At 49.8% G+C, this 23,902-nt stretch overlaps 1 protein-coding gene across 1 annotated transcript in view; it reads right to left on the reverse strand.

The window, feature by feature from the left end:
- Window positions 1-2,252: 2,252 nt before the first annotated feature.
- Epb41l1 (erythrocyte membrane protein band 4.1 like 1) overlaps window positions 2,253-23,902 on the reverse strand; it is a 72,712-nt gene continuing 51,062 nt past the window's right edge. The window contains exons 17-24 of the mRNA XM_042055061.1: window positions 23,173-23,580; window positions 21,464-21,568; window positions 18,880-18,960; window positions 14,694-14,780; window positions 13,821-13,904; window positions 11,605-11,685; window positions 11,194-11,310; window positions 2,253-5,539 (exon numbers count right to left, since the gene is read on the reverse strand). Coding sequence (XP_041910995.1) covers window positions 5,531-5,539; window positions 11,194-11,310; window positions 11,605-11,685; window positions 13,821-13,904; window positions 14,694-14,780; window positions 18,880-18,960; window positions 21,464-21,568; window positions 23,173-23,580 — 972 coding nt within the window. The 3' untranslated portion in view covers window positions 2,253-5,530. The remainder of the gene's footprint in view (window positions 5,540-11,193; window positions 11,311-11,604; window positions 11,686-13,820; window positions 13,905-14,693; window positions 14,781-18,879; window positions 18,961-21,463; window positions 21,569-23,172; window positions 23,581-23,902) is intronic.

The raw sequence follows: 23,902 nt of genomic DNA on the forward strand, positions 1-23,902 counted from the left end.
GGATTAAAACTATCCCCTGGAAGCAGAGAAACTAGTTTTACAGGCCCAGGAGGCACGGAGTCCTAATGTTTGTAAACTAAGTCCTATTCCAGGATTCTAAAAGTAATTGCTTATTAAAAGAAACCTACAAGGAAAGGTCTGGAAAACATTCACAGAACTCCTTGTGGTCGTTGCCTCTCACAGCAAACAGGACTCTGGAGAAGAGTGGGTTCCTGTCACAGTGTGGCCCTGTGTCATTTAGTGAACTGCCTTTACAGAGAAAATCGTATCTGGAATGACAGGATGTTCAGAACGTAGGTTTCAAAAAGTATTTAGGATGGTAGGTACAGATAACTTCAACTCAAAAGAGACTTGTTTTGACTGGGCAGTGTTGGGGCACACCTTTAATCACAGCACTCAGGAGGCAGAGGCGGGCAGATCTCTGAGACTGAGGTCAACCTGGTCTACAGAGTGAGTTCCAGGACAGCCAGCGCTACACAGAGAAACCCTGTCTTTTATTTATTTATTTATTTATTTATTTATTTATTTTGTATACAATATTCTGTCTATGTTCTACAGGCCAGAAGAGGGTACCAGACCTCATTGTGAGCCACCATGTGGTTGCTGGGAACTGAACTCAGGACTTTTGGAAGAGCAGGCAATGCTCTTAACCGCTGAGCCATCTCTCCAGCCCGAGAAACCCTGTCTTGACAAACAAAACAAAGCAGACTTGTTTTTGTGAGACTTGAAGAGACATAGAAGGATGACCTGGGTGCTTTTCTTGACAGGATAAAACAGAAAATGTAGAATGTGTACCCTAAGTGACCCAAGGGAATTTAGCTTTTACATAATTATGATTTTAATTTTAATCTTTATTCATTGCTTTCTTTCAGGGGTAAGCTGTGTGCATCCCAGGCTGGTGCTATACGACTCCACCCCACCCCCAGCATACTCACTATGCACCCCAGCCCTTCCCATTTATTTCTGTGGCCATGCTTTTCTTTGGCAAGTGGCACTAGTTATTTACCTTTGGAATTTTTAAAGTTATTAATTTTTGCAGTACTGTCGGGTTGAACCTAAAGCCTAGAGCATGCTACATCCCTAGCTCCAATTTTGCTTTTATTTTTTAACATTTTATGGTCTGTCTGGGGAAGCACGTGTGCCACGATGTGCATGTGAAGATCAGAGGACAACTCGCAGGACTCAGGCCTCTCCTTCCACTATGAGGGGCTGAGGGATCGAACTCAGGTCGTCAGGCTTGATGGCAAGTGCTTTAGCTAAGACTTTACCTGCTGAGTCATCTTCACCAGTCCCCTAATTTCCTTTCTTAAATGTTTCCCAAGTGAGTTAAAGGAAAGCTAAGTCAGTAATGGGTGGCATGATGACGTGAAGCACGTGGCAGGATTGTGGGCATGTTGTTTACCAGGCTCCCATAGAGGGGTTTGATTTTCTTTTGGATGATTATGCTACACCTCCCCGCTCCAGGTCCCGGGACCTACATACTTACTGTACCCTCTGCATAGAAAGTTCTTATTCAAGGTTTTCGCCTTACTGGGTCTTTCTCTTTATTAAGCTCAAAAATGACTTCCTTAGGGAGGTCCTTAATTGGCAAACCAGTTTCCCCCTTTGTGTTGTTGGGGATCACACACAGAGCCTCACACATGCTAAGCACACACTGATCTACACTCTCAACGTTGGCCTTGTTAAAGTGACCCCTTCAGTAACCCCCACTGCTTCCCCCGTGTTTCCTTCCTAGAGCTGCTCTCTCTGACCTGTCTTTCCTGTCTGTTTCCTCCACTGGACAGAAAGCCCTTGGCCAGTAAGGACTTTGCCCTGTGTGCCATGGAGCCCACAGAGCCTAAGCCAAGGCCTGGGCCACAGTAGGAACTCCAGACTTTGTTGATTAAAATTGTTTTCCATTAGAGCCTGGCTGGATGCATGACTTTAATCTCAGCACTAGGACGGTAGAGGTAGGAGAATCTCTGAGTTCCAGGCTAGGGCTACATGGTGAGATGCTGTCTCAGAAACAAAACAAATCCTGTCTCAAAAACAAAACAAAAAAATGTGTTCTACATTGGGATGTCTCCACTCCTGTTCTATATCAACTTGTACCAGCATCCGAGGTCAGAGAGGAGAGAGAAAGGAGGGAGATAAGGGAGGCTGAGGGAGTCCATGGTTCAGCATCAAACACATTTATTTCACTTTTATTGAGTATACAAGAACAGAGAGCACACGCATACAGCACGGAGCACTGAGGTGGGGGAGCATGGGGACAAGAGAGGAGAGAGGGGACTGAGTAAAAAGGAACACGACAGCATTGCAGTTGGTTGGTAAGGTGCTTTTTGAAAAAAAATATATCTATATTTAGAGTGATGTTGCTCATGCAATCTCAGGCCAGTCTTGGTATGTGCTTGCAGGATTCAAAAACTGAAACAGGTCCTGGCACTTCCTATACCTTCACATGGAAAAGATCCACAGAAAGCAAAAGTCAGGAAAAATAAAGGTGTGTGAGACAGAGTGGGAAAAGGCTCAGGGTGCAACTAGTTTACCCTGCTCGTTTAGTTAGGTGCAACTAGTTTACCCTGCTCCTTTAGTTAGGTGGGATGAAGTAGTCCGGTGTCACGTGGTGAGTTAGGAGCTGAATCGAGATGGTCACCCAGAACTCTGCTCTCTGAGAATTTCCCCACTCTGTTACCTGGCCTACTGGATAGAGATGAGACACACACACACCATAAAAAGGCAAAAAGAAAAAAAATAGGTTGAAGACAGTAAGACAACGTCCTTATTCTCTATGGAGTGGAGGACGGGGAGGAAACAGTTCCCTAGATTTGAGTTTTGCAGGTCCCCTCCTCCCTGGGCAGGGTGCTGACCACCTCTTTCCGGGGAGAAGGTCAGGACACCCATGGAGCGAGTATCTCCCTAAATTCTAACACCCCACAAGCTAAGCGGGTCATTTTCTCCTCGCCCTGTAGCCCACCTTCAGGGCAGGTGCAACCCTTGGAACAAAGGTCCTCCCTCTGAGGTATGTACGTCCAGTGCGTGCAGGCCACAGAGTTCCTGCAGAGGCAGGGGAGGCCTGAGCCCAGTTCCAACGGATAGAGCCATTCCTGCTCTTGGCTCAGAAGCAGCAGGAGCTTGCAGGTTCTAAAGGGCAGGCAGGAGGTTCTGTGGCTTCTCCACCAAGAATGGACAAAGATCCCGGAGCAGAGAGAATGCTCTGTCTCACTGGAGTGGAGTGGGCCTACCAGCCTGCACCAGGGCAAATGGCTGACTCTGCTAAGAGCCTGGCTCTACTTCTCAGCGGCCACAGAGAAAAGCTGTTCTAGCTGCATGCCCTGTGTCAGGCCAGCACCTGTAAGTAGGGAAGGTGTCCATCCTAGGAGTAACTAATAAGCAGGCAAAGAGGGCGCATCTAGCCCTGGCCCCCTGAGAGACACTCCAGGTAAAGTCCGATCAGATGGAGGAAGTAGAGATGTGTTTTGAAACAAGCCAGCTACGGTTAGGGACAGGCTTGCCCGGTGGCTTCCCAGGTTCCCTACCCCCTACATGCTTCTCCTTCCACCTTACAAACAGAGCCTGGCACAATCAGGCAACTCATAAACATTTGTTGAATAAATGTATGAACTGCCTTAGCGGGACTAGGAGTGAAATGGGATTGCCGTAGGACATTTCCTTCAGAAAGGGACACTGCTCACGGCAAGCAAGCCAGGAGCCTGCATATGCCAGAGTGCAAAGCCAAGTTGGTGGCCGGGTTTTCCCCCAAAGGCTCCTGTCATCTCAAGGCCATTTCTGAGCTTGGCTACTGACTGACAGAGGTCTTACAAGCCAGAGTCTAAGGCAGATGGAGCCAGTGGGCAACAATCCTCATACCTGCTATCGTTCTGGGATAGGTGAGGCCTTTGGCAACGCAGTACGGCCTATCATGCAGAAGGCCTATCATGGCCTTTCCTGTGTTCATGACCTCTTTATCACGGCTACCTTAGCTCAGGAAAAAGCACAATTCACAAGATGGAAGAGGCAGAGGGGGAAGACTGGCTGGGCATTTCAGAAAACCAGGTTAGAGGGACTGCTTTCTACCTCAGCCAGGGCACCACCTCCCTTAAAAGAAGGAACTGACGATGATGAGGAGGTGAAGAGCAGGGCAAGACATGGCAGAATACAAACCAAAACAAAGATCCTGGTCACAGTAAAACAGAAAGAGGACTGAAAGCCGCGGCAAGCCCCCTGGAGCTAGGAGGACTAACCTATGACCTCAGCAGCAGAGGCCTGAGCACAGCCCAGGCCCAGACAGCTACTGCTGGGGGAGAAGGCATCTTGGCCTGGCATGTTCGGGACTACATCTGTGTTGTTTCCTTCTGGCCGAACCTTCACCTCTCATGGAGGGCCCCCCAGTCTCCCCACCAATCACCCAGTTACAAACACCACACAGTTTCACTACACTGAATCTGTCAGCCCTACTGGGAGCTGGCCACACCCAGAGTCCAGTGTCCTCGGCTGGGCCAGTTTGGCAAGATCTAGGAACCTTGGGATACATCACAGTAAGGTAATTATAACTTGAAAATGTCAGCTGCATACTTACCAGCACAGTTTATTTTAATATTTGTTTCCTGTTACATGTAATATACATAACTTAAAATCACAGTCATACAATCTCCTATGAGCTGCACCTCCATCATGAGAAACCGGAAACATACAATGTCTACTTCCCTTCCCATGGCTTCCTTTTGCTCTCGTAGTCTCTTTTTCTTCCAATGAGAGTCATCCGCAGTGGCCCTCAGGCGGACCAGGACACAGAAGAGGAGGGTCGGGGGGGGGGGGAAGGCAGGATGGAGCTGAGACAGAAAATGAAGACAAGATGAGCAGAAGTCAGGGGTGAAGTGGGGAGGGCAGAAGGACAAAGAGTGGATGTCACAGCCCAGTGTCAAGACCCGGAAAGTAACAATCGAGTGTTCCTCCCCCTCCTCCTCCAAGTGGGAGACTTCCATTCTTTTCTTCTTGGAAAACAGTGGACTGTGCGTGTCTTGCGGCTGTGACTTCTCTTGCTTGGCTACGTGATCTTATTTTTCTCTTCCTTTGCTTTAGAGGGAGCAACAGAGGCTGGGGAGAACAAACGGGTGCTCGCCCATCCTGGAGTGTGTGCAGCCGAGGTTCAAGGGAACATCTACAATCATCATGGTCTGCTTTTGTAGTTTGGCAGGAGAAAGGGGCCAGGGAACAAGAGATTATGATTGTTACATATTTTCCTGGAAAAAAAAATTCCCACCAATTCAATTTGTCTGCAAAGGAAATGAAGGTTGCTGCAGATGTCGGTTGTTGCCATCAGCTGACAGCTCCGCCAGCCCCAGAGCAGTGCAAGGACGCGGTGTTTCCTATATATATATCTATATCTATATATATCTATATATATATGCTTTCCCTTCCCAGTCTCTCATCAGTAACAGTATGTCGCAGCTGGGATGTTGGTGTTGTCGGAGAATCCAGAATGAAGGCCCCTTCTTAATGGTTCTCTGGCTTGGGTTGGACCAGACATGCCAGCATCTCTTCACGGAGGTCAGGATTCCTGGGTGCCAGAAGCAGGGGAACAGGGTGATGAGTACAAAAGAAGGAAGATAAAGGAAATTAGTTACTTTAGCCACTTGCCTTTAAACACACAGCATCAGTTTTCCTAGCTACTGTTTGCCCTGCATTGTAGCCCAGAAAGAGTGACTCATCCAAGGCTGCGCAGCTTACTGGTGGCAGCTAAGGAATAGCACACACGCACTAACTCCAGGATCCCTGTGCGTCTGTGTCTTTGTTCCTGAGGAGGCAATATCTTTTGCTTTGGTCTGAAATTTTTTTAAAATATTTATTTATTTATTTATTATGGATACAATATTCTGTCTGTGTGTATGCCTGCAGGCCAGAAGAGGGCACCAGACCCCATTACAGATGGCTGTGAGCCACCATGTGGTTGCTGGGAATTGAACTCAGGACCTCTGGAAGAGCAGCCAGTGCTCTTAACCTCTGAGCCATCTCTCCAGCCCGGTCTGAAATTTTTTTAAATGGTCCTTTAATAATGTGGAGGCACTCTGGTCTCCGCCATTTTACTGTGCTCCCTTGCTCTTCTCAGTTCTGGGGCTGTTTCTCCCTGGCTGCAGGTCTTCTACTCCCCATAGCCCTGCATGGCAGACAGCAGTGCCTAAAGAAAAACCAGAGTCTGGATTCCAACTAAGGGTTACCTACAGAACTCAGAATTTAAGAGCGTGGACTCTGCAGCCCCACTTCCCGAGTTCAAACCCCACCCTGGCCTGTCTGCTCTGTAACTGTGGGAGAGTGTCTCAACCTCTCTTAGCTCCCATCAGTTTCTCTATAAAATGGGACCTGCCTTCCACAGGTAGAGAGACACCACAGAGGGGCCTAGATACAGGAGCGCTGAGTGAACAGAGGCCTCGTTGCTACCCCATTTCATCATAGCTCTTGCCCCATTTCCCCAACAGTGAAGGCTACCATTTCCCTACCTTCACCACTGGCAACTACTCAAAACCACTTTGTGGGGCTGGAGAGATGGCTCAGAGGTTAAGAGCATTGCCTGCTCTTCCAAAGGTCCTGAGTTCAATTCCCAGCAACCACATGGTGGCTCACAACCATCTGCAATGAGGTCTGGTGCCCTCTTCTGGCTTTCAGGAATACATGCAGACAGAATATTGTATACATAATATATATATGTAATATATATATATATATATATATATATATATATATATATACACACACATATATACACACACACACACACTTTGTACACGGAACAGCATTCCTGACTCACATAGGATCCGGTATAATCAAAGTGTCATAAAAGAGTCCTTCTTGGGTCGGCTGACTGAGAGGAAGACTCATGCCCAGAAGGTTGATGGTTTAGCAGGTTGGTGGCAAGGTGACGGTGAGAACCCGAGGTTCCTATTTTGAAGCAGGTCAACCCCCTCCCCTGCAAGGTAACCCCAGGAAGGTGAGAAAGCTATAGGCAGCCAGGTGAGTGCTGTCCTCTTGTTCAGGAGAGAGATCCTCTCTGAGGGGATGCCTGGCTGCCCTTGATCTCAATATCTTCCTTCCTGACCTTCCTAAGAGCTGGGATTCCAGGCAGGCACAATCACACCATTTCAAGTCCTCCCATCATCAGCTCTATGACCGTAAAAAGCTTTTTAACCCTGGCCAGGGGGACCTAAATAATACTGTGCACAGCAATTCATTCTTGGTTTAGGACAGCCATTGATATCTTACCACCATAATGACAGAAGTGACTGTTATAAAATATTTACTGTGTGCCAGGCACTGTGGTAATTACCATACAAACATGATCTCTATGAGTCAGAGACTATGGGAAGTCAGTGTGGTGAGGAACATAGGTGGCTCTGGAGTCTAACACAGTAGGTTTAGCTTCTAATCAGTTCATCATGTTCCCAGCACCGTAGCTACAGGCAAGCCAGTTAAGGTCTCTGAGCATCTGTTTCCTTACTTTTAAAATGAATGAGCTGACAGCACAAAGCTTGGTGCCTGGCACAGCATAAGCACCCTATGAATAAGAGCAACGGATACTACTAGAATTGCTGGTACCTGTCAGCTGATAAAACACAGGATGCCTGGGCTATATAGCAAAACATAGCTCCAAAAAAGGGTAGGAAGAGGAGGAAAATGAGGAGGGCTTGAGATTTGAACTTAGGGCTGTGGGACTACAGGGTTTTTCTCTGGGGTACCAAGATGCATCTATCTGTCAAACCAGGGATTTTTAGGAACCTTAGGAAGCAAGGGTTTCATTTGTTTTGTTTAATTCAGAAAGAGCACTCCCCAGAATTAGTTGGAGGGACTAAGAGTCTGGGATGGCTCCTACTTGGCAATAACTTCTGGCAAAGCACGTGGAAAAAGTAGGCGAGATAGAGACTACGTTTCCCCAAAGTGGATCTTTACAGAATGGCCTGGAAGGAAAATAGGGGCATCCCATGGTGCTTGCCACAAAGACATGAAGAGGAAGGAATGAAGCAACAAGGGGAACAGCGGGGCTAATGTCGAAGACTGAAGAGGTGGGGCAGGTCCCGTGTGGAGGCTGCGAGAACCCAGGGTCCTAGCTGCAAGCAGCCTCTGGGGAAAACGTGGCTGAGTGCGAGAGAAAATGGAGGTGACAGGAAAGACACCCCAGGATAGCACACAGTCAGAGGAATGCAACTAGAAAGGGCACCTGCTTCGGCTCTTCACTTTGCAAATGATGAGACTGAGTCCCCCTAACAGAAGAAACTGACTTACTGGTCACCAGAATGGCTACAAAGCTAGGCCTCTGAGTCCCACCAGTACAGAGCTCTTAGAACCATGGCTCCTACATCTGGCTACGTGGGAACTTCATAAGGACCAATGTATAACTAAGCAGTAATTCTCAGACAGTAGAGGTTCCAGGTCCCTGCTGAGCCATTCCAGATTAGACTATCACAAGGCTTCTCCAGCAGCTTCCCAAGGTGATGTCATGTGTGTGTGTGTGTGTGTGTGTGTGTGTGTGTGTATTTGTGCATATCTGTGTATGAGGTACACATGAATGCATGTGCACGTTTAAACCGGAGGTCAACTTTGGGTGGTGGCTTATCTGTCTACATTGTTTTTCGTCTGTTTGTGTGAGGCAGGGCTGGTCTCTTCCCAGCCTGGAGCTCACTGAGGTCAAATGGGCTGACCAGCAGGCCCTAGGCAACTGCCTGATTCCGCCTCTGCCTCCCTGGCACTGGGATTACAAGTGTGCACTATAACACCCAACTTTCTAAAAGTGACTTTTGGGGTTCAAACTCAGGTCCTACAATTGAATGGCAAACACTTTACAGAATGAGCTATGTCTCTGATACTCAAATTCTAAATGTTAACTTAATAAAAAGTGAACATGTGTGATGGTTTGAGAAGGAATGGTCCCCATAGGATTATATATTGGAATGTTTAGCCACTGGGGAGTGTAGCTATTTGAAAATAAGGATTAGGAGGTGTGGAGTAGGTGTGGCCTTGCTGGAGGAAGTGTGTCACTGGGGGGTGGGCCCAGTCTCTCTGTCTCTGTCTCTCTCTGTGTCTGTCTGTCGCCTGTGGATCAGGATGTAGCTCTCAACTACTCCAGCATCATGCCCGCCTGGCCTGCTGCCATGCTTTCCACTATGATGAAACTGTAAGCAAACTCCCAATTAAATGCTTTCTTTTATAAGAGTTGCCTTGGTCATGGTGTCTCTTCACAGCAATAGAACAGTGAGTGACTAAGACACGTGTGAAATTCATTTTAATAATATATGTGGGGATCTGGGGATGTAATAGAATACTTGTTAATATGTGCCAAGTCCTGGGGATTGATCTCCATTGCCTTAAAAAACAAAAGGGCCAACTGGGCAGTGGTGGTGCATGCCTTTAATTCCAGCACTCGGGAAGCAGAGAAAGGTGGATCTCTGTGAGTTCGAGGCCAGCCTGGTCTACAAGAGCTAGTTCCTGGACAGGCTCCATAGCTACAGAGAAACCCTGTCTCGAAAAACCAAAACCAACCAACCAAATAAACCAAACAAAAGGGCCTGGGAATGCAGCTCTGTTTGTAGAATGCTTGCCTTGTGTGCAGCAAAGCCCTTGGTTTCTGGGGCAGCATAATATCAGGAGTGCTGGTTCTTGTAACCCTAATGATGGAGATGTATAGGTAGGAGGATCAGGAGTTCAAGGTCATCCTTGGCCAAAAAGGATATTCAAGGGCAACCTAGTCTATATGAGACCCTGCCTCCAATAATACCAAAAAGACGCAAAAACCCTATCGAGCGTATTATTTAACTCAATATATCCCTTTTCATTTCATAAGCATTAAAATTACTGAGATAGCTGACTTTTTTTCATACTAAATCCTCAAAATCCTACATGAATTTACCCTTAGAGCTCATCTCTTCTTGGATGAACCATTTCAAGTACTCAACAGCCACATTTGGCAGTGACTGCCATATTGGACCCCACAGGTAAAACACTGCAACCGTTACAGAAGTTCTTTCGGGTGAGACTGGTCTAGACTCTGGGTTAGCATCCTTTCAAATGGCAGGAAAACATTTCAGCACTTTTCTCTCTAGGAAGTCAGAACTCAAAAGAAGAGAAGAGTCTTTGTACTGCTCTGGAAAACTTTCACTGATTCAAGAAAAGCAAAGAGGCAAGCAGCTACTGTTTGTGGGGACTTGGAGGTAGGAGTTTTCTCACTGCAGTGCACAGACCTGAGAGCAATAAGAGCTTGACTTTTCTTTGGGGGGTGGTGGTGCTGAGGATGGAACCTGGTACCTCACTCATGGTACGCATCTGCTCTATTGTTAGGCTAAACTCCCAGCCCTAAAAAATTTTATCTATGTGTATCTTCACGCAGCCAAGCCAGGTGGAAACATTCCTAGAAAGTTCCTTGTAGCTCTTCACTGGCACATTCTAGAGGAAGCACTGGTCTATTTTTATTCCCAATGGGATAAAAACTTTGCCTGCTAATCACATCTAGAGGATGGAACCACACAGTAGGTACTTCCCATGTCTGTGAGATTTTTGTCTTCTATGTCTGATAAAATTCAGCAAGCTTCTAGAGAGGCAGAAGAACCCTCCCTAGTGCAGGCTGTGAGGAGCCCAACATGTCCCAGCACTGCATCTGGGTGTGGAAGGCCTGAGAAGTCCTGGGTTTGTAAGCCAGCAAAGCAGATGGGACCAAGGGTTCTAGGCATCACATCCCCTTAGAGCATCTCATGACCCGGATAGAGACAGGGATTCAGGGATGGGAATATGGCACCCAGACTGGCCAGCGCCTCCATTTATATAGTCCCCCTATTGATCCTCAGCATCCTTCCCTTGCCACTTGTGGACTCGCTTTTCTGACATCATCTTCCCCTCCTCCTTCCTTTGGCCTGAAGCAGGGCCACTGTCTCTCTCCTTAGAACCACAAGCCAGGTCGGTAAGGGCCACAGCTGCACTATCAATCACGCCACCTGGGCTCTCAAAGGAAATGACTCTCCCAAGAATTTTTTTTTTCCAGAGACAGCATTTCTCTGCATCGCCCAAGCTGTCCTGGAACTCACTCTGTAGACCAGGTTGGCCTTGAACTCAGAGACCACCTGCCTCTGCCTCCTAAGTACTGGGATTAAAGGTGTGCATCACCACCATCTGGCTTCCAAGAATCTTTTTACTGCTTCCTCCTCCCTCCCACACTGCTGAGATCCAGACCTGTACCTGTGGCTTCTTGTCCCTCTCCTCCGGGGATGGGTCTGTTTCTCTGTAGACAACAGCTTTGGTTACCAGCATGTCTGGATGCTGTAGTTTGGCTTCCTTGATGGCCAAAGCCAGAGCCTGGTGGCAGAAAAGCATAGTGAGGCACCACAGAATAGTGCCTATGAGAGAAACCGAACACAAGCCCCTACTGCCCAGCTGGGGAAACTGAGGCCCAGGAGGGGACAAGTTAAACAGTCAGAGGACAAGACTAGAGTTGAAATCTTCTAGTCTCCATCCAATGCCCCTTCTTGGGGGTCAGCCAGGGGTGGACACCTTCTCTGCTCAGAAGGGTAGCCCCCATAGGTCACCCCACCATATAGGAGGGACTGGATACTGGGCTGTGCCCTGGAAATACTTCTCCTAGCTCTGTACCTGGTCTTGATCGACATCTTCGTCCCCAGTAATGATGATTCGCTTCTCGATCCTTGTCTCAGAAAACCCTCCTTTCACAGTCTGTGGAGAGAGAAGGAGAGGGCAGGGGAGAGAAAGGCGAGGTCCCTCTTAGGTCAGCTGTGACAGACCTACACACCTCGGCTTCAGTCAACCAGCCTTTCCTGCCCTCCTCGGCATTCTCTTCTAGTTTGAGGACTTCAGGTTATCATCACTCCCAGCTCTCAAACTGTTCCATTTATAACTCCCATACCCAGCTCAGATGCTGCTCCTTGGTTGGCAGGGTCCCAAGGCTTCCTGTCCCGGCCTTCCCCAAGCACTGAGTCTCTATCTCTCCCCGTTTTGGGCCTCTACATGGTGCTGACCTATGTGCACATGGCCTCGCTCACCTCTCCAGACTTCAAGACCTGGAGAGGGGGGCTTGTACTTTGATCACCTCAGTGTCCCTTCACCCCGCACCTTTCCCCACCTGACCTGGCAGTGCTGAATGTAGATCTGTTGAATGAGCACATGAATGGAATGTGAATGGTGACAAGAGTCTACCTTAAAAGACTTGGAGACAAGAGTCTACCTTAAAAGACTTGGAACAATCCTATGAAGATACTTTATTGCCTCTCCTGTTTTCTCAAAGAGTGGGGCTTAGAAGCAGAGGATGGGAGGGGACCTAACTGTTTGGCAAGGTCAAGGAGGATGTGACCCAGGAAAAGCCTAGCTGGAGATAGGCAAGGGTGAACCAAAGGGGCCCCTGAGTGGTGAGGTACAGAGGAGAGTTTCCTGCGCCATCCACTGTGGGGTGTGCCGTGTGAGGCATTCCCATAAAGCCCATGCGCTTCTCTCAGGTGTTTTGAGAGGTTGCTTCCTGGGAGATGTGACAAGGTGACAATGCTACAAAGTTGCAGGCGAGTATTATCAACCAGACTTGCCCTTCTGCTCAACCCTGGGGCTCAGCCTGGCTCCTCTGGCTTCCAGTCATGGCTGGGCCTCTCCAGTTCTCCCTGGCGGCTCAGCTGTGCACTTGCAACAGGCTCCTTCTCAACCCTTCCTAGTTCCTTGGCTGTCACAGCTGATGGCCCCTAGGAATGCCTCCCTTCTCTGTCCTGGTCTCTTCCAACTCCCCCTTGGCGGAAGCCCTCAAGTCCAGGCCTTGGTTCTCCTTCCTCTACCTCCTCACATCTATCAGACAGACAGCTCCAGGGAGCCTATCTCCACTGAGTCACTACCTGAGTTAAATTTCCTAGTGACTAGGATCCTCCATGATCAAATCAGCCCCAGGGTCTGGTGCCTATCTTCTTTGCCCCAGAGCCGGGTGCCTATCCTCTCTGCCCCAGGGTCTGGTGCCTATCTTCTCTGCCCCAGGGTCTGGTGCCTATCTTCTCTGCCCCCACTCTGCACTTCCCTGCCCCAAGTGCATCCTAATTTCCCAGTCCCCTATCTACACGCTGCTTCCTGGTTTCCTACAAACACACCTCCTCCAGCAGCCTGGAAGTCCAGGAAGGTTGATGGTCACTTAGCTTTTGCTTAACAAAGAGGTAAACACCCAGTGTCTCTGCCCCTCCTGCTAGCATAGCACGCCTCCTGGTTGCTGTGCCCTCAGGTGCTCTGCAGAGTCCCAGGACCCTACTCAAACTCCATTCTCTTCTCTCTCTTGTTTTGGGTGGGTGGACCAGCAGGGAGGACAGAACAAAGACTATACCATTGAGAAATATCTCCATTCCTCTTCACTTTCTATTTTGAAATAAGTTCCCATTATGTTGCCCAGGCTGCCCTGGGCTTTCAGTCCCACATCAGCTTTCTAAGTAGCTGGGACTAGAGGCTTGTATTATCAGGTCTGGCAAACAGCAGCTTTTTCTAAATGACAAGGCCTGACTTTGGGGAGCTTCCCGCACATCACTCTTCTGAACTCTCCTGGCTCTCAAAGCCTGTAAGATGCAGACATGATTGTTTGGAGAGAACATCTGACCCCACGGGTTAGCTGCCAATGCTGTGTGCAAAGCCTACTCCCAGACAACAGTAGCACAGGACAGCACACTCCAGAACTGGCCAAGGTCCCCTCCGTGAGCCTTAGAGAATGAGGAGCCAGGGGTCAGCATGGTAATGACCTTCCCACCTACAGCCGCTGGGGCCCTGAAGCCCGCTGGGGCCTGGGAGCCCATGGGGCCTGGGAGCCCACTGGGGCCCGGGAGCCTGCTGCTACTCACTTTGGTGACATGGGTGGTGGTGGAGGTTGAGAGGGTTTCCGCAGTGGCGCCGTAGGTGCTGGTGAGGACATCTTTCCCGATGATCTGCAGAATATAACCACCCCCACCCCGGGGGTCAGGTCAGGGCACTGGGCTCTGAAGGAGCAGGCAGGGCTAGGGAAACTTTCCCAGGGAGAAGCAGGGGCCCGTGAAGGTGAAGCAGGGATGCCAAGATGCTTTGAATCATCAATTCTTATACAATATTAGAATCTTTCCACTTCTAGACCTAGAACATTCCCAGACCCAGGCATCTATAACTCTTAGATGAATCCCTAAGGCCCAGCGTCCTAACAACGGCCTAGAATGGAAGAATCCTAGAAAAATGACCAGATGGATCTGGGCGGCAGACAGAGCCTGCAGGACCTCATCCCGTCACAAGCAGGAACATGCTCTCTCTGGACTAGATATTGAGAACAACAAACAGAATGAAAGCATCATAAAAGACCTCTAATGACAGACTCAGGGTCACCGGTGGGGCGGTCACCAACAGAGTCCAGCCTAGAACCAAGCCTCTGGACTCCTAACTCCCTGCTTTTCCTGCTTTATAAGCTGACACAGCAGTGTGTGTGTGTGTGTGTGTGTGTGTGTGTGTGTCCCCGTCCTGTTTACCTTCAGCCCTGATGACAATGCTTTGGTTACATGGGGGGTGCTGATGGGCACCTCGGGGAGCATGTGGGCATTTGAAATGGTACTGAGCGCCTTACCGCACTTGCTGTGGCTGCGTGCTGGCACACTCAGCTCCGAGTTCCCTGGCCCCTCACTGCACTTGCTGTGGCTGTGTGCCCGCATGCCAGGCTCCGAGTCCCCTAGCCTGAGCTGGTCCTGCCTACTTACCGGTGAAAGAGAACGGATTTCCGTGGCCACCGTCTGTGGGCCGGGGATCATGGCAGCTGCCCCCTTCCCGGACTTGAGACTGTTCTCCTGGGGAGACAATAGTGCTCAGATGGCCAGGTCTCAGGTCAGAAGGCCTCCAGGAGAGCCAGGGCATGTGACCATGTGGTCATCATCAACACAGAAGCAGAGAGCTGAGGCACCCATTCAGTCCTCCCTTGCTCAATCCCACACACACGCGCATGCTCGCTCACACACTCACTCAGCAAACATTTACTGAATCCCTGCTATTAGGGATGCCAAGGTGAACAGGATACAGTATTGCTCTCTGGAAGCCCTAAAAGGAGTTGGGTGGGCCCAGGCTCTTATCCTGGACCTGCTGTGAATTTTGAGGCAGAGCCACTCCCTCCCTACTGTCTGTGGAAAAGGACCTTTGTCTATTCCCCTGGAGCCCTTGTGAGGAGAATATAGGGAAAAGGGTTTGTAAACCAGAAGCTGTTGGTAATGCAGAAGTACAGGTGGATGAACCATGTAGGTACTTCCCAGGACCTGCCAGGCACTGGGCATTCACCAGGTATGTGCATGCGTGTGACCTCATTTAACCTTCATAGCCACTGAAGGCAATCCCTGGCAGCAGTCCTATCCTACAGGGGACACACAGTATGTGGCTTGTTCATGTCCTACAGTACGACAGTGGTGGAACCAGGAGTCAACTCCCAGCTGGACAGCCTCCGTGGCTGCTAGGTGCTTGTGGTCCAAACTAGCATTCTGCCCTTGGAACTGTCACTCCTGAGCCAGCTCCCCTGGCCTTATTCTAGATTCTAACTGCTAGAGCTCCCTGGAATTGTCACTGGACTTGGTGTCCTGTATCTGGCCAAGGGACACTGAGGGTCTTTCTGCTGTCTCTCACGTCTGCATAGTCTCCAGCTCAGCTTGGCTATAAGCGTCTCAGCTAAATGGAAAGTCTCGGTCTGTGCACGGCAAGGACCTAGACTGTTGTCTTTCTGCCACAGCATGGGGGGAGGACGGAGCCTCTGCCACACATGCTCCTGCCCTGACTGTCAGTGACCAGGTCACATGGCACGCCATCCTGAGATGCATTCCCTACATCTTGGGTCCCAGACTATAAGGCCATTTCTAGCCGTGTTTTCTTTCTCTTGCTTAGTCAACAGACACCAGGTCCCTTTGGGTCCTCTGTCTCTCAGACTATGCTTGCATATAGCTTCTGATTCTGTCTTCCCTCTTGTCCTGAGGCCAGCATCCACGGCTCCTCTCAATCTTCATGGTAGAAACAGAAGCCAGTAAATACGACATAGGTTGTTTAAAACCTAGGTGCTCCTCCCTCCCACGCTGACTGTATTTATAGCCAGAACTATGTCCCAACTCAAGGAAGCAGTTCCTCTCCCTGGGCAAGGCACCCCCCTCCACATCTGTCCTCAGGGCTCCCCTCCATCCACCTGCAGATACCCAGGGATTTCTACTGCCTCTCTGGTGCCACAGTCCTATCCTACCTGTTGCCCAGATCTTGAACCCTAAATCTTCAAACCCAATCATCTCCTGAGCCTTTCCCTGGAAACACCCTAGAGATGTCTCACACTGGTCAGACCTGCAGCAGAACTGGTTGCTTGAACCTAACACAAGCATTACACTCCCCTCACACTACCCCAAGGGGCGTCACCAAGAGGGCTTGTGAACACAGACTCCTAGGATCCCCAAGTTTCTGAATTAGGAGCTTTGGAGCAGGGTGGGGAACTATGCCTTTGTTGCAGGCACCTGGGACCACACGTCCAGTAAACACTGTCCCCAGCCCATCTGTCCATCCTGTCTCCTGGGTATCCTACCAGTGCCCACACACTGCACTTTCCTACTCCAGGATCTCCAATCCCTAACTCGGGGGCACCTACCTTCTTCCACCCTGGCAGTGCCCCTGCTGGACACCAGCAACCCTCAGACAGGTTCACACCTTCTCTTTCTGGCTTAATGTGCGCCCCAGGGCTAGAGATGCTGTCTCCTCCAGGACAGGATTCACAGTACCTCGAATATTGTGAGTGTTCAATAAATATTTATTAAAGGTCCAGGCCACACTCACACAAGCTGATAACCTAATCAACGCATGCAGCTGACGACAGGCTTCTACTCTAGAAATACTATTGCCTGTTGTCCCCAGGACAGAGTGTAAACAGTCCTACATGGCACTGGGAACACTGCAACCTCTGGTTCAGTCCTTTGCAGCCCTCCCCACAGCCCCCTCCTGCTCTCCGCAGCTGGAAGTCTTCTCCTGTGACCACACCTCAACCCATCCTTCCCCCACAGCTCTCCTGTCCCTGCCTGGGTGACACCTTCCCCAGATCCTCCTAGCAGAGACGTCACTCACAGCTTCATCCCAGTGTTCCATGAAGGAAGGAGAGAGACAGCAGCAGCTGACATCTGGGGACACCAAGGCCAGGATTGCTGGGGGGAGGGCTTTGCACAGGGTACTTGCTCATGCTCGCAGGAGCCCTTGAAGGCACGCACTGTATTGTTCCCAACCCACTTTACAGAGGCGGAAGTGAAGGGTTTGGGAGGTGCAGGTGACTTGCCCAAGGTGAGGGTTGGGCCTTGCTCATCACTGTGTGCCCAAGACGGACATACAGACAGGTACTGTGATGACAACTGAACACAGGATCCTAGTAGGCAGTGGGGCCTCTGCAGCACGGGTCCCTGTGCTAGACAGACAGTAGAGACTCATCAATGTTTTCGGGACAAATGGACAGATGAATGGATGGATGAGGAGATGAATGGAGTAGCTGTCTATTCACCATGAAGAGGAATCTAAATGTATCCTTACAAGTATCTCAATGCCTCAGAGTAACAGTTTGGAGAGAGAGCCAGAACTGACCCACGAGGGAAATGGTGCCCTCTGGTGACTGATTTAAAGTACTGATCGTAGAGACTGGTTACTTAAAACAACCCACCTGCTGAGAACTCTGACTTAAATGAAACCATCTTCTCCGGTAGAGGTCAGGGGTCAGACAAGCCATTCAAAAACAACTCTCTCTAGCTCAGGAAATATCTGATCAGACACTGCTACACTCTGCAGCCCCAGACCCATAAAGCTGATGTTCACACAGGTCAGGACAGGGGCAGAGCAGAGCGACTGCCAATGAAGTTGAGACTTCTGGTGTCAAAATGCCTGAGGCTAAACTGGGATTTATTGGTCATGTGACCTTGGGTTAATCCCTTTACTCACCCCTGAACTTGTTTTCTCATTTGTAAAGGATGTCAAAGAAAGAACAGTGGATACCACAGTTTATAACCCAAAGGTCAGACGTCTCTGGAGACTGCCTGACACCACAACCTGTGGCTAGAATATGCTGTCTGTTCGATTTCGTTGTTAAGGGCTGTAGAGTAGTGGTTCTCAACCTGGGTCTTGACCTCCACAAGGGTCACATATTAGATATCTGCATATCAGATATACATTATAAATCATAACAGTAGAAAGATTAAAGTTATGAAGTAGCAATGAAATAGTTTTATGTTTTGGGGGTCGCCAAAACATGAGGAACTGTATTAAAGAGTCACAGCCTTAGGAAGGTTGAGAACCACTTCATTAGAGTCTCGTAAGAAGCTGTGAGCCACACAGAAGGGGGGTGACTCCTATTTTACAAATGAGGACACTGGAAGCCAAGGACTTTACTGGTTAGACAGCAAATAAACAGCAAAATCTGCAAGGTCCCTTTAGAAGGCGTCCAAAACCTCTGCGTTTACAACCCAGGTTCACTGCTGCCATCTACTGGTCACAGTGAGAAAGTGTTCTGAAACTGCTGGTGACTGGTTTAGGTTTGCTGGCAGGATAGGGGTGGGGTGGGGCTTTCAGGCCAATGTTTACTTACAGGTAAAAGTCACCTGGAATTGCAAGATTCCTGCATGTCGAGAATCAGGCCATTCTACCCTCCCTCTACTCCTGCATGGCTGAGATGGCCCGGAAAACTAAGACTCTGGGACTCCACTCCCCACGTTATTCAATCTGGAAAACCAAAGACTGACTACGCTATGTACAAAGGCAACCAAGGAACCAGACAACAGGAATCCAGTCATCTGTCTCACCACCATGAGGGCAGCTAAGATCTTCCTGAAACAGCTGCCAAGTTCTGGCTGTTGTGGGGAATGAGGGATGGGTCAGAGAGAGGAATCACCCGATCCCACTTACCATAGTGGTGGAGACTGTCTCTGTGGTGATGCAAGGGGGGGTCACCATGAAGTCTTTCCCCACGGGGGCACCCCCATCAACCTGCGAAGCAGATGAGGAGGCATTAGAGACTATGTCACCTGGCTTGTGGCAGTCCCAGTTACAAAATGACAAGCTCCGTGAGTGGGGGCGTGCACCGGGGGTGGTCACGGAGCACTTGAGAGGGCCCCAAGGCTCTTCAAAGGGTTCATTTCAATGTCTACTGAACAAAGGAAGGGCGACCACATCCAAGTTGACGAATTCTACCCAAGCTTTGATTTAGCAACCCGTGGGAAGTTAACATGGCACTTTGGTTGGTTTTATGTCAACTTGACACAAGCTAGAGTCATTTTGGGAAGAGATTCTCAATTGGGAATATGCCTCCACAAGACTGGCCTGTAGGCAAGTCTTCCATGAATTCTCTGGACTAATGATGTGGGAGGACCCAGATCACTGGAGGCAGAACCGTCCTTGGGCAGATGGTCCTGGACAGTATAAGAACAAGGCTGAAGCCGGGCGGTGATGGCTCACACCTTTAATCCCAGCACGCAGGAGACAAAGGCAGGCAGAGCTCTATGAATTCAAAATCAGCTTGATTCTACAGAGCTAATTCTAGAACAGCCAGGGTTACACAGAAAAACCCTGTCTTGAAAAACCAAAACCAAACAAAACCAGAAAAGTAGACTGAGAAAGTCATGAGGAGCAACCAGGAAGCAGCGCTCCTCCATGACCTCTGCTTCAGTTCCTGCCTCCAGGTGCCTGCCTGAAATTCCAGCCTTGACTTCCCTCAGTGATGGCTCATGACCTGAGAGTTGTAAACCCAAATAAACCCTTTCCTCCTCGGTGCTTTTGGCCACGGTGTTTTATACTACAACAGAAACTGGTGCTTTTTCAAGGTTCTTCAAGAAACATGAACGAGAAGACTTTACCCCAGATAAAACCCACCACAGGGTTCAGTGACAGTTAGGACATGTTCCTAAGTGGCCTGGGACTAGTGGACACAGGGCTGGGGTCATAGCACAGGTGGTAGAATGCTTGCTTAGGTTCAACTCCCAGGCCCCATTTAGAAAAAGAAAAACCAACCAAACTGGATATGGTGGTGTAACCTGTAACCCCAGCACAGGGGAGCCTGAAGCAAGAGGATCGAAAGTTCAAGGTCATCCTCAGCTGCACAGTAAGTCTGAGGCCAGCTTGGGACAGCTGGTAGGAACCCTGTCCTCATGCCATGAGAGAGACAGAGACACGGAGAGGTGCACAGGAGTAAGTTCTAAACTACCTCAGAGCAGAGGGTATGGTGTAAGGCAGAGGTCACTCGGATCTAATAATTTTAAATAGAAGCAGATATAAACATCTCTGTTGGCAACACGCCTATATCTCCCCCCCCACTCGCGACAGCATAAAAATGGTGTCACTCAGTCTTTTGACATTTTGATGACAAAGAGCTGCCAGGTTATGGAGTTTGGGGTCATTTGGGTTTCTGTATACCTTGTATTAAAACAAAAGCTACGACAGGCTGGAGAGATGGCTCAGAGGTTAAGAGCACTGGCTGCTCTTCTAGAGGTCCTGAGTTCAATTCCCAGCAACCACATGGGGGCTCACAACCATCTGTACTGAGATCCAGCGTGCTCCTCTGGCATGCGGGCATACATGGAGGCAGAATGTTGTAGACATAATAAATAAATAAATCTTTTAAAAAATTTTTTCAAAAGCTATGAAAACAAAGCAAGTCAGAGAAGGCAAGTGGGTTGTCCAAGGTGACCCAGCTCATGACACTCCTGTGGCACGAGACACCTGTACAGCGTGTTTGCACGCTGGAACAGTAGGAGAAAAAGATGCTGGAAATGACAGTTGCTTGCGCTACTCTGTGTCATATTTCAGGTTGTTTGTGCTGGGCATGAAGCCAGGGCAAGGCTCTGCCAATGACCAACCAATCTGCTCAGCCCTTCTCGCAGCTAAGACAAAGATTGGTCAACAGGAGTAGGGACTGAGTACTGTAGCCCTTCTGGGCAAGAAAAATTAGGGGCAATCTCTCAGACCCACAAACTCAGCCCTATAAGCCTTCAGATCTAAAGACCCACAGAGGACACATGGAAAGTATGTATTAAGTTGTGGGCTGTGTCTAGGCAAACCAGCTGTCACAGGGTGCAAGTGAGCTTCGACTCACTAACACAGACACCTTCAGTCATTTGACCTTGGTTTGTTCATCTTGCCAATCTAATGTGGAACCTCCATGCATAAGAAATGACCCGTGTGAGCTGTTCTGACCAAACAGCGATTGAGATTTCTCCTTTTCTCTCCCCCAAGCCACCCTGGGGCAGAACCTCTCCACCCCTGTCAAGCCACCGTGAGTGCTGAACACTCCCAGGAGGAAGGAGGCAGGATCACCCCCATTTACAGATGGGGGACACTGAGTTTTAAGAAGCATGGTCTTTCCCCACCATTCCCATCTCAGATCTCAGAGAGGATGAGGGAAGGAAAAGGCTGACCAAAGGGCTTGGCCATTTACTGAGGACCTTTCCTCAAATGCCTGATCCCCTTGTCAGGCTACAGAGGAGGCGCAGGTTACCTGGGTGCTGTCTGCAGCGGAGACTCGGCTCTGCAGCATGGCTTCTGGCTCGATCTTCTTTCTGATTGCCAGACTGCTGACGGTCATAGTTTCTGCTTTCACGGACTATGGGGACATGAAGGGAACACTTGAAAACTCAAGCCCAGACACAACTCCTGTTCACAGGCAACTGGGATGCAGGAGGAGCCAAAGTCACTCCCAGCATGAAGAAGGCCTGACCTCGTGCCCTAGGGGCTGCATGTCTTTTTGAGGCTGTACTAAAAGGATGGCTAAATTCTGTGCTCAGAGCTTTTCTTCCACACATATTGCCTCCACCTCTTGGCCGCTTCAGGTAAACCACTGTTCAAAGCAAGAACTACATACGGGGAAATATCCAGGGCCAGGCAGCGAGGGAACTGGTGAGGAGGTTAGCTGGCTGAGAGAAACAGAAAGCAAGTGCCGTTCCGCTCAGGTTTGACTTTTAGCACAGCCTCTGCTCTCTCTCTCTCTGTCTGTCTGTCTATTATACCCACTTATTTATTTATTTTATAAGGAAATGTAGTGTTTTAATTTTACATTAAAGCCAGAGAAAACACATCAGTTGGCCTCATGCGGCCCAGGGACACCAGCTTACAAACAGGACTCTGTGCGACTCAAGCCACATGACCTGTTTCTTTGGAGTCTTCTCCTGGGCCTAGTTCATGGCTATACACACTGCAGGTTGGATGAATGGAACCTAGCTTGTCATGTAGTTGGAAAGAATAGGGAGAAAGGAGGGATTCTTCCAAAATCCTGTGATCTAGCCACTCATCCAATTAATCATCCCTTAGTGCTGAGTGTGAGCCAGCCTCACAACAGCTGGCACCTGGCAGGAGGGCAGAGCCACCCGCCACTGTCCTCATTATGCTGGGGAAACATTAGAGTCAAAGCATGGCAGGGCAGAGCAGGGTGTGGTGGGGACAGTACTGCCACCCGGGTGGCCAGAAAAGCATAGAGAAGGGATGTGTGAGTTCCGTCCTGATCACTGTAAGGGAGGCACAGAAAGGAACGACAGGTCTTCTGCCTAGAGGGTACAGTATGGAGCAAGAGTCCTGGATGGACAAGCTGGTGATCACTGCCTGGGAAGGAGGGAGGGAGGGAGGGAAGGAGGGAGGGAGAGAGGGAGGGCTCAGCTAGAGGTAAAGGGCAAAGATGAGTTTCTGAAAACCAAGGGGTCTCAAAGCAGAGAAGCCCAGATGCTGGCCCTGCCTCCTGCCCAAAGGCTGTGTCTTCTCTTTTCCTGGAGTGTCCACTCCACACCGAGGTCTCAGGACCTGATGGGTTTAAATAACGGCCTCTTCTGCAGGCCCCGGGCAAACGAGCCCTGGCCTGAATCAAGAGAAACCACTCAGGTTTCAGACCAGCTGTGGGAGCCTTGAGAGTCCACAGACACATGCTCTCTGCAGGTGCCATGCAACACGGGCGGGGGCCAAGGAGTCGTCAGTAACACTGGCATCGCTTGACCTCAGCAAGCGATGGGGTCACAGGGTTAAAACACCATGGGGCGTGTGTTAGGGGTGAACCGACACAGCAAACATGCGGTCGCAGAACCATGCTGTTCTACGGAGGGGCGGTCATGCAACACCAGACAGAGCTTCAGGCTGCAGCTGATAGCTGGTCTTCTCACGGCCCAAGGCCCTCTGAACATGCAGTGCCCTGTTGGGCTGGATCTCCACGAAGCTCCACTGTACCTCAAACTGGGGCATTTCTGGGGTGGAGCAGGCCCCTCGATCCGGGCTGTCCTCGATGCCCCCAGACTCGTCCTCTTGGCTGGAGGGCCCCTTGAGATCCCGGGAGAACACCAGGCCTTCTGTCTCAGAGTCGCTCTTATCCCGGTCGAGCTCGGGGAGGCTTCGGGAGAAGTCTTCGAAAGCGCTGCCGTGGTAGTCACCAATAACTGTGAAGTCCACCTCAGCCTCCAGGCTGGAGGTGGAGCTGACCGTTATGCTGGAGCACTTGCGTTCGATGGCCAGGTGGTTGTCCTTCAAGAAGACCGCATCCCTCTCCTGGTCCTGGTCCTCATCTCCTGTGTCACTCTCTGGGGCACGAGGACGTGGTGGTTTGACTTTCTCCTCCGAGCCCTCCCTCAGCCCTGCTCTCTATGGCCAGATAAAACCAGGGGAATGGGGATACGGGGTGGGGGAGAGAGAGAGAGGTCAAGATAGTCAGAAGAATGTCAGAAGAAATCTCAAGGCTGCAACGATGTTCTCAAATGGAAGAGCAGGTCAGGAAATGAAAAACACGCCCCAGGAAGCTTTCCTTGGAATCTAGCACAAAACAAAATGAAACAAAAACTTCTCAGAGAGGGGATGCTCCTTTGGAGTGTCTTGCAAGGACGGCAAAGCAAGCTGGCATCCTTTCAGCAAGCTCTGGACAGGAGGCCCCCTCCAAGGCTAGGATCCGAAAGCCTATCAGAAGCAG

This window comes from Arvicola amphibius, chromosome 5, assembly GCF_903992535.2.
Source record: "Arvicola amphibius chromosome 5, mArvAmp1.2, whole genome shotgun sequence".
NCBI lineage: Eukaryota > Metazoa > Chordata > Mammalia > Rodentia > Cricetidae > Arvicola > Arvicola amphibius.